Source organism: Lathamus discolor, chromosome 13 (assembly GCF_037157495.1).
Source record: "Lathamus discolor isolate bLatDis1 chromosome 13, bLatDis1.hap1, whole genome shotgun sequence".
Taxonomy (NCBI): domain Eukaryota; kingdom Metazoa; phylum Chordata; class Aves; order Psittaciformes; family Psittacidae; genus Lathamus; species Lathamus discolor.
Genome location: NC_088896.1, coordinates 481539 through 493564, shown reverse-complemented (window position 1 = coordinate 493564; position 12026 = coordinate 481539). Strand labels below are relative to the sequence as shown.

Genomic DNA, 12026 nt, shown 5'->3' with positions numbered 1-12026 from the left:
AGAGATAAGACAGGTATCGCAGCTGGCACAGGGTGCTGTCGGCTGCTCCCTGGCTCCCAGCAGCTCCGTGTGGGTCCCCAGGCTGAGTTCCTGCTGTTTTGTATCTTGCTAGAGGATGCCAGGGGCTTTCTGAAGTCTGGAGCTTGACCAAAGTGCTGAGATCCCTTTCTTGTTGGAAACAACAAATGGTGACACTTGCATGGAACCTACCGGCTGCTGAGGCCCACCTGGGGAAGGGGGGAAAATGGATGAGGGGGAAGTCAAAATCAAAGACAAATATGAGTCTGTGTTTAAGCAATGCTTTGATTTGCGAGTCAAGTTTTTGATAGCAGCCTGGGCATCTGATCATTTCCAAGTATCAGAGCACAGCCCCTGGCAGTTCTGTGCCTCTGTATGTGCTGGGGAGGGAGCAGCCTGCGAAGGCAGAAAGCATGAGCTGTGGTCCTGATCCATGTCCCTGCAGCCCTGCCCGGGGAGGAGAACTGAGTCAGCATGAGCACTTGTGGCTGCCACAGCACGGCGGGACCAGGGCTCCCGGGTAGGCACCCAGGTGCCCTTGTGCTTTACCTACATCGCTATGAGCTCTCCCTCAGCACACCAAGCCCCGTGCTGAGGCAGATCATGGTGACCAGCATGCTGAGAGCACCGTGATGCACAAGCACACACAGGTGAACAGATGCTCCTACAGATGCCTCCCACCTATCAGGGTGTCAGTCCCGTATGCAGCCCCAAAGCACAGCTGGGAACTATGGGGGGTATGAACCCATAAAAAGGGCAATGTCCACCGGACGGAAGAAAGGCTGCTCTGGGAGCTCAAGCATTTTCCTTGCTTTCCCACTCCCATGTCCCCAACCTGCCAGGTGTCCCCCACATGGCAGCTGGGACAAGGCTCCTACCACGACCTCGTGGCTCATCATAACCTGTTATTTGGTTCCTCTCCTCAGTCCACCTCAGTGTGATGCCCAGCTTCAGCCTTGTCCTTCCCAGCACTGGGAAGGGGTGAGGATGGGACAGGGTGATGAAGCTTTGTCACTCCAACCCAGTCCTCCATCATTGCTCCAGTAGTTTCTCTAAAGCATCCCATGGTTTTGGAGGATGTGTCCAGTGTGGGCTTCTCCAGGCTCAGGTGTTCCTGGGGTCTTTCTGGAGCAGGTCTGTTGGCTGTGCTGAGGTTGCAGGCAAAGGCGGGGGGAGCAGGAGGAGACCAGGAGAAGATGCTGGAGTGATGGTCTGGGATGGGGTAGGATGTCTGTGCGCAGCCGTGAGCTGCTCTACTGTTTTTCCTGGCTTTGCACAACTGAACAGCTTCTGTTGTTGTTGTCAACATGAAAATCCAATCAAACACTGCAGCTTTTCAGCAGTGAAAGTGGTGTTACCTCTTCCAGAGGACACTTCTGAAATCGAGGAATGCCCCTTGCAGGCTTCTGCACAAACGCTGCGGGCTGCTTTCCTGCAGCGCTGCGTGGCAGCAGCAATGCTCCCTCTGTGCCACCAGTGCCCTGCCCGCTGGCAGCCGCCCGGCTCAACCCTCGGAGGTTGGAGACTCCCAGGGCAGCAGGACGTTAATATCGAGCTGAGGTTTATGGCCTTTTAGCACTTGAAAAGACGTAAGAGCAGTTCCTGTGTCCAAGGCCTAGGGTGTGCCCTTCCATCCCTTGGTGACTCTTAATTGACTCGTGATTAAAGGAGGATGAATTAGGTCTTTGCTTTGAGGCCACCTTTGAAGGAGGCTGTATGGGCTGAGCAGTCTGTTCCCCCATACTCAAATCTCTCTTCTTGGCCTTTGCCCGTGTTGGGACATGGGATTTGCCGAGTGTCATGGGGATGTCTTGCTGTGCTTTTCCCCTGGTGGGGTCAAAGCACTTCCCTCCACTTTTATCTCACCTTTGATTTTATCTCCCCATGTCTCTGAGGTGTTGGTTACTGCAGCTGGCAGGGCTTACTGGGGTGGAGAAAGGAAAAAGGCATTTCAAAATCCCCAAAATGGCTTCAAAACATCCCCATCCTCCCGTCTTGGTGGCAAAGGACCCAGTGTCTGCCAGCAAGTGGTGGCATGAGGACTGTTGCTGAATGAGGTTACAGGCATGTAGAGGGATGATGATAACTGTTAGCCTTGGAGCCAGTCACAGGGACCACCCAAAGCCAAACCTGCAAAGAGCCTGGGCTGGGGACAGTTGGCATTGCAGGGAGCTTAACTCCAGGGCTGCAGGATGGAAGCAGAGGGGTTTCCTTGTCATGGGCTACCTTTTACCCATAAGAAAACCAGCATATTGGCTACCAGGTCCCAAGGAACAGCAAAGCTTCCCCAGGTTTCCCCACAGATGTGCTCACCTGAAGTTTCCACATTTCTCATGTTTCAACTATAGGGCATTAATTACTGTGAGAAATCCCTCTGGCACAGCTGAAAACACAAATGATATACAGCATCTTGCCATCTACTGCCCACGTATCCGGTGACCATCATGGAGAGCAAAGGGAACTGAGCCGATGGCTGCACACAGACATCCTACCCCATTCCAGACCACCACTCCAGCATTTCCTCCTGATCTCCTCTTGCTCCCTGAAACATCTTAATAAGAGAGATGTCCCCTGGTGTCAATGCTATGTTGGTCGGACCTCTGTGCCACAATGAACTCTGCATGTGCTCAGTTTCATGCGTTCTATGTATTTCCACTGGCCTTAGTGGCTGATGTGGTATCCAAAGGCCAAGTGTGACCCAGTGCTGTTGTGAATACAGCAGGTCTTTCCAGGGGTTACCCTGGGCCACAGGTCAGGCTGTTAGTAGCTGAGTCACCAAGTGACTGGACTGTGTGCTGCTGTCTGCCTGGGAACTCAGACGTCTTTACTGCACATAATATCCCCTTTTTCCTTCCCTGTTTTAAGAGGTTTTCACATTTTCTTCACTTATTTTAGTCAGGGCTTACACAGCAAGAAGCTATAAGGCAATTACTTTGAATCTTATATTTCACACTTGCATCTTCCAGAAAAGAGGTGCTTTAGAGATGTCTTTACATTGGATTTTGTGCCTTGACTGCTCCTGTGCCCTGCCAAGGTGCCAAAGTCACTGTCTGGCATGGTAGCTGCAGAGCTTGAGTTCCATCTTTGTCTCTTTCATCTACCATGTTCGAATGCTGACTTCTGGATGGCACTGAGTTTTCAAAGTCACATGTGGGTACAGGGAGAATGCTTCACTGTTTAGGATTTGGCCTTTGGATCCACACAGGGGGTCCTGCTGCCCTGGACAGGAGAGAGGGTAGCTGCTGGGCTCTCAAGACCATGGATTTATTCAACAGCTCAAAGTCTGGTGTTTCCCAAACCTCACCCTCCATTTATTGTTGTTTCAACCATCCTGGAAACTCTTAGTGCAATAGGAAATAGCAGAAGGGAGGGGTCTGTTTTGCTTTTGCAGAATGCAGACAGTCACTTTTTCCTCCTTTTTTTTTTACTTAACCTGCCGGAAAAAGCAAGGTCTTGACCTGGCTGGTGCTCCCACATGCGGGTGGCACTGGGCTCCAGCCAGGAGCAGCCTGGGCTCTGGCTGACTGCACTGATCCTATCAACACAGGCACCCTGGCTCTGGACACAGGGCCGCTGTGATGTGGCACCTGCCCTGCCCCACTGCCAGGGACTTTGAGCCATTTGCAGATGCCTGAGCATAGGATGAACCGCTCTTGGTTTTGCCTTCATGCCCTGCCCTGATGAGGTCAGAGATTGCTTCCAGGCATCAGCTTGCAGGGGCTCTGCAGGAGCTGCCCTTATCTCCAGGGCCACTTCCATCTTGGCTCTCCACAACATAGTGATCCATGTGTTTTAGGAGGAAGAGGATGGATGTGCTGCCACGGATGTGTGCTGGGCTGCTCTTCCTGTCGCTGCTCTGTGCCACTGGGCTCTGCCAAAGAAGCAAAAGTGAGTGCAGCAGTTGTATGACTGCCTGGGTGAACCTGGTGCTGTCTCACGGGGACTGTGCACAGTCCTCCTGGGCTTCAGATATGCTGGTCCTCACATGGATAGCCATGGAATCCCAGACTGGTTTGGGTTGGAAGGCACCTTAAAGCTCATCCAGTCCCAGCTCCCTGTCACAGGCAGGGACACCTTCCGCTACAGCAGCTTTCTCCAAGCCCCTGTGTCCAACCTGGCCTTGAGCACTGCCAGGGATGGGGCAGCCACAGCTTCTCTGGGCACCCTGTGCCAGCGCCTCAGCACCCTTATAAGACCAGTTTTGTGCTTTTTCTCCTGTTTTCTATCTTCCCAGCATCTGGGGTCCCTCTCACTACTCCACTGCTGTTTTGTAGCTTGCTTCCACTAGCAAACCAGGCAAAAACTCCACTGACTCCCCGTGAACAAGATCAGCCTTCCTCATGCCCTCCCATGGTTTTCTCCATTCCTGATGCCCTGATCTTTCCCAGTAGATAACCGCTGTGTGCTGTCCCGGGCGAAGAGCTGCACTGAGTGCATCCGAGTGGATAAGGACTGCTCCTTCTGCACTGATGAGGTAAGACCTTGCAGGGGAGCCTGGGGCTCCGCTTCCCACCCTGCTGACAGAGGGATCCCACCACCTCTAGTGGAAGCTGGGAGAGGGACCCAAGAGCTGGGTCAGCTCCCGGCTGTTGCTTCTCTCTGCAAAGAGCTGATTCTGATGGGAAGTGCTGAAATGTGGGTTTCCTTTGGTATGGAGAACTGGGGAGGAAGGAGAGTCTGGGGCAAGCCTGCAGTAATGCAGGATTTAGCAGAAAACACTGGTGTGCCAGATCTGTGACAGTGTGTGCAAGCAGTAGAGGCAGAGTCTTATTTCAGACAAGCCAGCAACTCACTGATCATCACATTTCCCTGCTTCTGGGGGGACACTGACTCTTCTGTGCTAGATTCATCCCCATCCCTCTGTCTTACTCCTGCTCTCAGAGGTTCACTAATGTTCCCAGCAGAGGACCCTGTTTCCTGATAAGTGCCTTTTCCCCTTGCACGAAGGATTTGCTGCTTTCAGTGGCTGTGATGTTGTTCTTTCCCTGTTGGCAGAGCTTTGAAGAGCCTCGTTGCAACTTGCGGGAGAACTTGCTGCGGTATGGCTGCAGGGAGGCCAGCATCGTGTACACCAGGGGCGAGATGCAGACCCAGCAGGTGGGTGCTGGGGAAACAGCCCTTGCCCAGCTTCTCCTGAGGTGTCCCACCATTCCCAGTGTCCTTCAAGTCCTTCATCCTCCTATAGAGTCTTCAGCAGGAAGAATACAAAGTCCAGATCTCTCTTCATGTAGGGTCTACTCAGAACATGCTCTGCTTTTGTTAGCTGATGAGCCTGTTGACAACAGACCTGATTGCTTAGGGCTGCATGGCTTTTCAGGCAAAACAGATGTAAGCAAAATGCCAAGGTCTAGAGGAGATGCCCAGCTTGGGCACATGTGGACATGAGGGAAGCTGCCTTTGGTCCTCAGCTGCACATGAGGGAAGGGAGCATGAGCATCCCCGCCTTTCCAGTTCCCAGATATCTCCGTGGTCCTTGACTCATCCTCATTGTATTTGCATAGGAAGTGGAGTCCATCCCCTTCACATCACTTTCTTCACAGAATTTCAGTATCAACACATCCCTGCAGAGAACCCAGGTGTCCCCCCAGGGCATGTTCATGCGGCTGCGAGCTGGGGAGGAGATGAGCTTCAACATGGATGTCTTCCAGCCCTTGGAGAGCCCTGTGGATCTCTACATCCTCATGGACTTCTCCTACTCTATGTCTGATGACCTAGACAACCTCAAAAGCATGGGCCAAAACCTAGGTGAGAACAGAGCTGGGAGAATAGGGGAGCTAGCTTCTGTGCTGACGAAGGTAGGCAGCTCACTCCTGCCTGCAGCGGGGAGTTCTTACTAGCACCAGGGAAAGGGATGCAACTGGAAAAAAGCTGAGAAATGCCTGTTTTAATTAGAATTTCTTATTATTCTCCAATGCTGCTTTGGAAATGGGGAGAGGGGATGGTCTCTCCTGGTCGTGCAGGGATCCTCATGTGTGATGCGCTCTCCTTTCAGCCCAGCATGGGGGCTGGTGCCCTGCAGAGTTGATCTGTGCAGTGTCTTTGGCATCTGAACTGGTAGGTATGGTTTGCACTATCGCAGAAGCTTCAGCCTTGGAAAGGGGGCTACCAAAAGGTGGTATAGGTTACTACCCCAAAGAAGACAAGCCACAAGCTCAAATGGCTTAGAAGCTGACAGTTTGGGAATCTAGACTTGAGCAGCAGAGAAGATGCCCAGGAGCAGCAACCTCATATACGTCTCTTTATTCACTTGTCTCGTCCTCTCTCCCTCCTCCTTCCAGCGGAGTTCCTGCAAGCCCTGACCTCCAATTACACCATTGGGTTTGGCAAGTTTGTGGACAAAGTGTCATCCCCTCAGACAGATATGAGACCTGAGAAGTGAGTGAGGCCAATGGGTCCCTGGGATGGGAGCAGAGAGGAGGGCAGGCACCATCTGTTTCTCCATGGCTTTCCTGATATGCCTGTGGTGCAAGAGCCTCCGCTCATCTCTCTCATTTCTCTCCCTTCATTGCGAGTGTCTCCCCCGGCCTGCCCACCTTGTGCTCTGGGCTTGCATTAGCACCATGCCAGTGCCAGCAGTGCCCTCAGCTTTCAGACTCTCCCTGCTCTGCCACAACAGATTGAATGCCTCCTCCTCCGTCTCTGCCTTCACCCATTCTACTTCTCAGTGCTTATGGTTGCCAACTGAAGTTCGCGTCTTCCCTTGAGGGATTTCTGAGCCCCGGGGAATCCCCACACACCATTTCCTTGCACCCAAGCATCCCTTTGCTCCTGCCAGCTGCACAAACTCTGCTCTCCCCTTCTCTCCTAGGCTCCGTGAGCCCTGGAACAATGCTGATTCCCCCTTCTCATTCAAGAATGTCATCCGTCTGACCAGCAATATCAACTACTTTAGCCAAGAGCTCAGGAAAGAGCGCATCTCCGGCAACCTTGATGCTCCTGAGGGTGGCTTTGATGCCATCCTGCAGACAGCTGTTTGCAAGGTGATGGTGGCCAAGGATTCAGAAGCCATGTGGGCAGGGGTCTGGTTTTAATCAATGGATCTTCTTGATACTGCGTGATGAGCAAAGAGCAGCATGCTGGGCAGCTGACAGGAGAGCCAGGGATCCCGGGTTATATGTTCAGCTGGGAACCTGGGAGGTTGTATGTTCAACTGTATGTTCACAGCTGTATGGCTTGCCCTCCCAGCCACATGCTCCTGGTGCCAAGTTGTTTTGCATTCCAAATTTTTCCTAGGTCTTAGACCACCTGTGTGTGTATCTCTAGTGTCTGATCCCCACCACAGGAGCTGCTCGCTGGCCACCCTGCGTGTGCTCTTTGCTTTGTCCCCCTTTGTACCTGTGGTGGTGAAACTCTGCTCTGAGGAAAACAGCCTGCTTGGGCTTCGCCGCTTGGCTGAGGGATGAGCACAGCTCCAAACACATCCAGAAAAGCATGGGCTTAACCCCTGCGCAGGGTGGGGGGGTTAGATTGGATATTAGGAAAAATTTCTTCTTCTTTGCCTGGTGCTCAGGCACTGGAACAGGCTGCCCAGGGCAGGGCTGCAGTCACCATCCCTGCAAGTGTTCACACACCGTGGAGACGAGAACTCAGTGCCATAGGTTAGTGCTGGCCTTGGCAGTGCTGGGGTAATGGTTGGACCTGATGATCTTGAAGGTCTTTTCCAACCTGGCTGATTCTATGATGCTATGTATATTACTGGCACAAAGCTGCTGGGAGACATCCTACACGTTGGGGGTGCAGATGGGGAAGTGGAGACCTGGACTTGGATTCCCAGAGCCATGTAGCTGTTTGTGTTAGCTGACAAGTGGAGATGGTGCCTTGTCCCTTGGGTTTTCCAACTCCTGCCAGTGCTGGCCTGCCAGTGGCTGCAGGTGCTGTGCAGTGGTTTGGGGAGACACAGAGATAAAGGTTCCTTCTTTCCTTCTCCCCCGCTCCCTGGCTGTAGGACAAGATTGGCTGGAGGAAGGACAGCACTCACCTGCTCGTGTTCTCCACTGAATCTGCCTTTCACTATGAAGCTGATGGGACCAACGTCCTGGCAGGAATCCTGACAAGAAATGATGAGCACTGTCACCTAGACACTGATGGCACCTACGTGTATGATACCAAACAGGACTACCCTTCGGTGCCCACTCTGGTGCGCCTGCTAGGCCAACACAACATCATCCCCATCTTTGCTGTCACCAACCACTCCTACAGCTACTATGAGGTGAGAAGACTGGCAGTGGTGCCATGTGAGCTTATCTTTCCTTCAGTGCTATTGCTCTTCTGCCTGCAGCTCAGCTTTGAGGAGAAAGTGTTCTCCCATCTCTTGTCCCCAAGTGTTAAACCAATACCTTGATACTTTGGAAGGGTGTCACAGTGTGTTAGGGGGCTGCTCTGGGTCATGGGAGGTCTCAGAGTGTATTATTTGGTGCAGGAATCTGGGGTCCTAGAGTTCTCCCCATGTTGATGTCTGTTTCTTGTAAAGCAGTGGGGACAGAGAGCTAGAGAGTAATTTAGGTTGGAAAGCACCTTTGAGGTCTCTGGTCCAAGTCCTGCTCAAAGCAGAGCCCCCTTCACTGCTAGAGGAGGTTTCCCAAGGCCTTGGCTCAGGGGCTCCTGTCTCTCTGCAGAAGCTGCACAAGTATTTCCCCATCTCTGAGATCGGGGTGCTTCAGGAGGACTCTTCCAACATCGTGGAGCTGCTCCGCACAGCCTTTGAGGTAATGGTGCTCTCTGGGGCTTTGCTCTCACTCCCACGGAAGGCAGAAGGGGGAGGAACCTCCTGCCCAGGAAAGCAGGCGGGATTCAGCCCCTCTTGGGCAGGCCATAGTGTGGTCGCAGGTGTACTGCTGAACATCACTGTTGTGGTTATCTTCTGCCACCCAGCGCATCCGCACCAAGATGGATATCCGGGCTGACTTTGTCCCGAAAGCCATGAAGACAGAGTTCACCTCCTTGATGTACGAAAAGACAGAATCTGGCTCCTTCCACATCACCCGTGGGGAAGTGGTAAGTCTTTGAACGGCCCTGCAGTGAAGGCATGTGTGAGCAACTGAGCTGCATCCCTCCTTCCTTCTTCACCTGGGGTTGGTCTGGCTATGCTGCGGTCCAGCAGAGCTGGTTCACCCCTGTGGTGTGTCCCTTCTTTCAGGGCAAGTTCAATGTGCGTGTGAAAGCGCTTGAATATGTTGGCGGGCAGCACGTCTGCAGCCTTCCTGAGAGAGACCGGCAGGGAGTCATCCAAGTGAAACCCACGTCCCTAAGTGACAGCCTCAAAGTCACAGCCTCTGTCATCTGTGACGTGTGCCCCTGTGAACAGGTACATGGTGGGAAGCGGTGTCACAGACAGATGTCCTCCTCCTGGGCAGCCTGGGGAGGGAATGCATGGCTGGCACATGTGGGTCCTGTTTGACCCCTCACTGTTGCTCAGCAGAGGCTCAACCTGGCCAAGGAGATCTTTGTCACCACACCAAGCTGGGCATGTTGTCCTATAGCAGAGCTCAGCCTCGTGGGCAAAACTTTGCTCCAAATCTGCCTTTCTAATTCCTGAAATAGTCTTGGGGGCAGCTGAGCCCATTCGGCAATGTCCATTCTGTCTTGTCTCACAGCAACAGGAGTTTAATTCACCTATGTGCAGCTTTCATGGGGACTTTGTTTGTGGACAGTGCATCTGCCATCCTGGCTGGTAAGGACTTTGTCCAGTTCCATACCCCCCTCAGGGTTCCTGCTGGTTCTGGGGACCCCCAGTGACAACGGTCATGCCCTGGGTATCCTGCTCAGGACCCTGCTGTCCTGCACTCTGCTCCTGCTTCTCTCAGCATGATCTCCTCCCCACCAGGCGAGGGGACACATGTGACTGCTCCCCAGCATCCTCACCTAACAATGAAGTCTGCATCCTCCCTGGGGACGTGGAGCCGTGCTCGGGCCGGGGCGAGTGCCTGTGTGGGAAGTGCCAGTGCTACTCCGAGGACCTGACGCAGCGCTTTGATGGGGCGTTCTGCCAGTACGACGTCCTGCAGTGCCCGCGCACCTCCGGCTTCCTCTGCAACGGTGAGAGCAACCCCACCGCCCCCAGGAGCTCCCCGCCCTGCAATGTGCCATGTCCTGCTCTGTCCTGGTGGCATAGGCAGGGTGCCTCTGGGTTGGTGGCACTGGCACAGAGGGGTTGAGTGACCAGCAATGGGCTGTGGGGACTCTGTGCTTGCAAACGTGCAGGGAGGGTGCACTGGACCCTGTTTGCATCCCCTTTGTATCCCAAAGAAGGCAGGAGAGCTGTAGGCAGGGCTGGGGGAACAGCACTGACCCTGGGCAATTCCTCCTCTTGCATGGCAGATCGTGGCCGCTGCTCCAAGGGTGCATGTGTGTGTGAGAGCGGCTGGGAGGGGCCAGGCTGCGAATGCCCCATGAGCAACGACACCTGCATCGACAGTAGAGGGGTAGGTGCTGCCCTGCCAGCAAGGGGCCAGTCAGACCGGCCAGGGCTGCATCAAACTGCCCTGATGCCCAGGGCCACTGGGAGCTGGCACCCTGCTGACCCCCAGTATGCTGCACGTCTGCAATTGCCCTTGGTCCCTGACTGTCCCCTCTTCCCTCCCAGGGTATTTGCAATAACCACGGGAGATGTGAATGCGGCAGATGCATCTGTGACAAGGCCTCGCTGTACACCAGCTCCACCTGCGAAATCAGCTACTCCCTGGTGAGGCTCAGCCTGGCATCCCCCTGTGTTTATCACTTCTCCTGTGCAATGCTCTAGGGAGGGAAGGCAAAGCAGACATGAAGGCTCATCTTGGTCAGGAACAAAATCCTGAGGAGGGGTTAGTCTTTCCTGTCCTGCCTTCGGTGGCCAGGAAGCATCTACTACTGGAGCTGCTTTGTAGCTGTGGGCTCGCTTTGCCCACAGTTTGCTGTTCACCATCAGCAACTCTTGAATGCCCGTTTATCTGCACTGGTGAAGAGCAGAGATTTGAAGCTCAGCTCCTGGCTTGTTCCAATTTGTCCCAAGACTGTAAAAAACCCCACATTTCATGGTTTGTTTCCTTGGTTTCCCCTTTGACAAATACGGGTTAATCCCACAGTGGGACTGGAGAAAGCTGGCTTAGTCATTTTTTTGAAAGGCCACCCTTGGAGAAGATCTAATCACTGCCCAATGCAGGCTGTTGGTATAAGAGATTTTGGAGGTACTGTGTTGGGCTCCTGGGCTTGTAAATCCTTCATTAACTGCATGTTCACTGTGATTCTTCTTTTTTTGCCCTTGCCCTGGAACAGGGGTGAGGATGCAGTGTTGCCTCTCCAGCTCTGCCTTTTGGAGACGGCGTCCTCCCTTGGGCTATGTCCTGACTATCCAACCTTGGTCTCTGCCCAGGGCTTCCAGGCTGTGTGTGAGAGCATCCGGGACTGTGTTCGCTGCCAGGCCTGGGGAACAGGTAATATGAAAGGGAACTGCAGCACGTGCCACCTCCAGCTCCAGATGGTAGAAGAGCTAAAGAAAGGTATCAGGCGAAGCAAGCTGGGTGCAGATACACTTGGTGTGTCTCCTGTGGGCCCTGCCCCATATGCGTGAGCATGTGGGGCAGCTCCCTAAGCTTTTCCTGGTCCTGATGACTCTGCAACCATTTCCCCTCCCTTTATAGAGGAGGCCAGTGAATACTGCTCATTCCAGGATGAGGAGGACGATTGCACATATCACTACACCCTGGAAGGAGATCCCAACGTCCTCCCCAACACCACTGTCCATGTCCAGAAGAAAAAAGGTGAGCAGGGACCTGTCAGAAGGGGTGTCCAGTCTGGGCTCTGATTCAGCAGTGACCTGCTCCACAGCACCTTTGATCTCTGCTTTGTCCCTTGGCTGTGCCCTGGGCAGGCTCAGCTTCAGGCAGTATGTTCCTGCCCACCTTCCTGCGTGACAGGGGTGGGTGACTGGCTGCCACATGAACTGCAGAGAGTGGAGTGCAGCATCTGCAGAGACCAGCACCTTTAGACATCGATGCCTTTTCACTGCTAGCATGGGCAGGGATTGATGTGAG

General features: G+C 53.6%; 1 protein-coding gene across 8 annotated transcripts in view; it reads left to right on the top strand.

Moving 5' to 3' along the window:
* Nucleotides 1-12026, top strand: part of ITGB4 (integrin subunit beta 4) — a 31645-nt gene that overhangs the window by 1627 nt on the left and 17992 nt on the right. For 7 of the 8 annotated variants that reach the window (XM_065694178.1, XM_065694176.1, XM_065694180.1 and 4 more), the window contains 16 exons: nt 3815-3906; nt 4407-4492; nt 5014-5115; nt 5559-5763; nt 6297-6393; nt 6827-6998; nt 7964-8227; nt 8634-8723; nt 8890-9012; nt 9155-9322; nt 9612-9688; nt 9842-10053; nt 10336-10439; nt 10601-10699; nt 11366-11492; nt 11634-11753. In XM_065694178.1, the coding sequence (XP_065550250.1) occupies nt 3815-3906; nt 4407-4492; nt 5014-5115; nt 5559-5763; nt 6297-6393; nt 6827-6998; nt 7964-8227; nt 8634-8723; nt 8890-9012; nt 9155-9322; nt 9612-9688; nt 9842-10053; nt 10336-10439; nt 10601-10699; nt 11366-11492; nt 11634-11753 (2138 nt within the window). Of the gene's footprint in view, nt 1-3803; nt 3907-4406; nt 4493-5013; nt 5116-5558; nt 5764-6296; nt 6394-6826; nt 6999-7963; nt 8228-8633; nt 8724-8889; nt 9013-9154; nt 9323-9611; nt 9689-9841; nt 10054-10335; nt 10440-10600; nt 10700-11365; nt 11493-11633; nt 11754-12026 lie in introns of those variants that run through there. The other variant, XM_065694175.1, reaches the window with a different exon arrangement.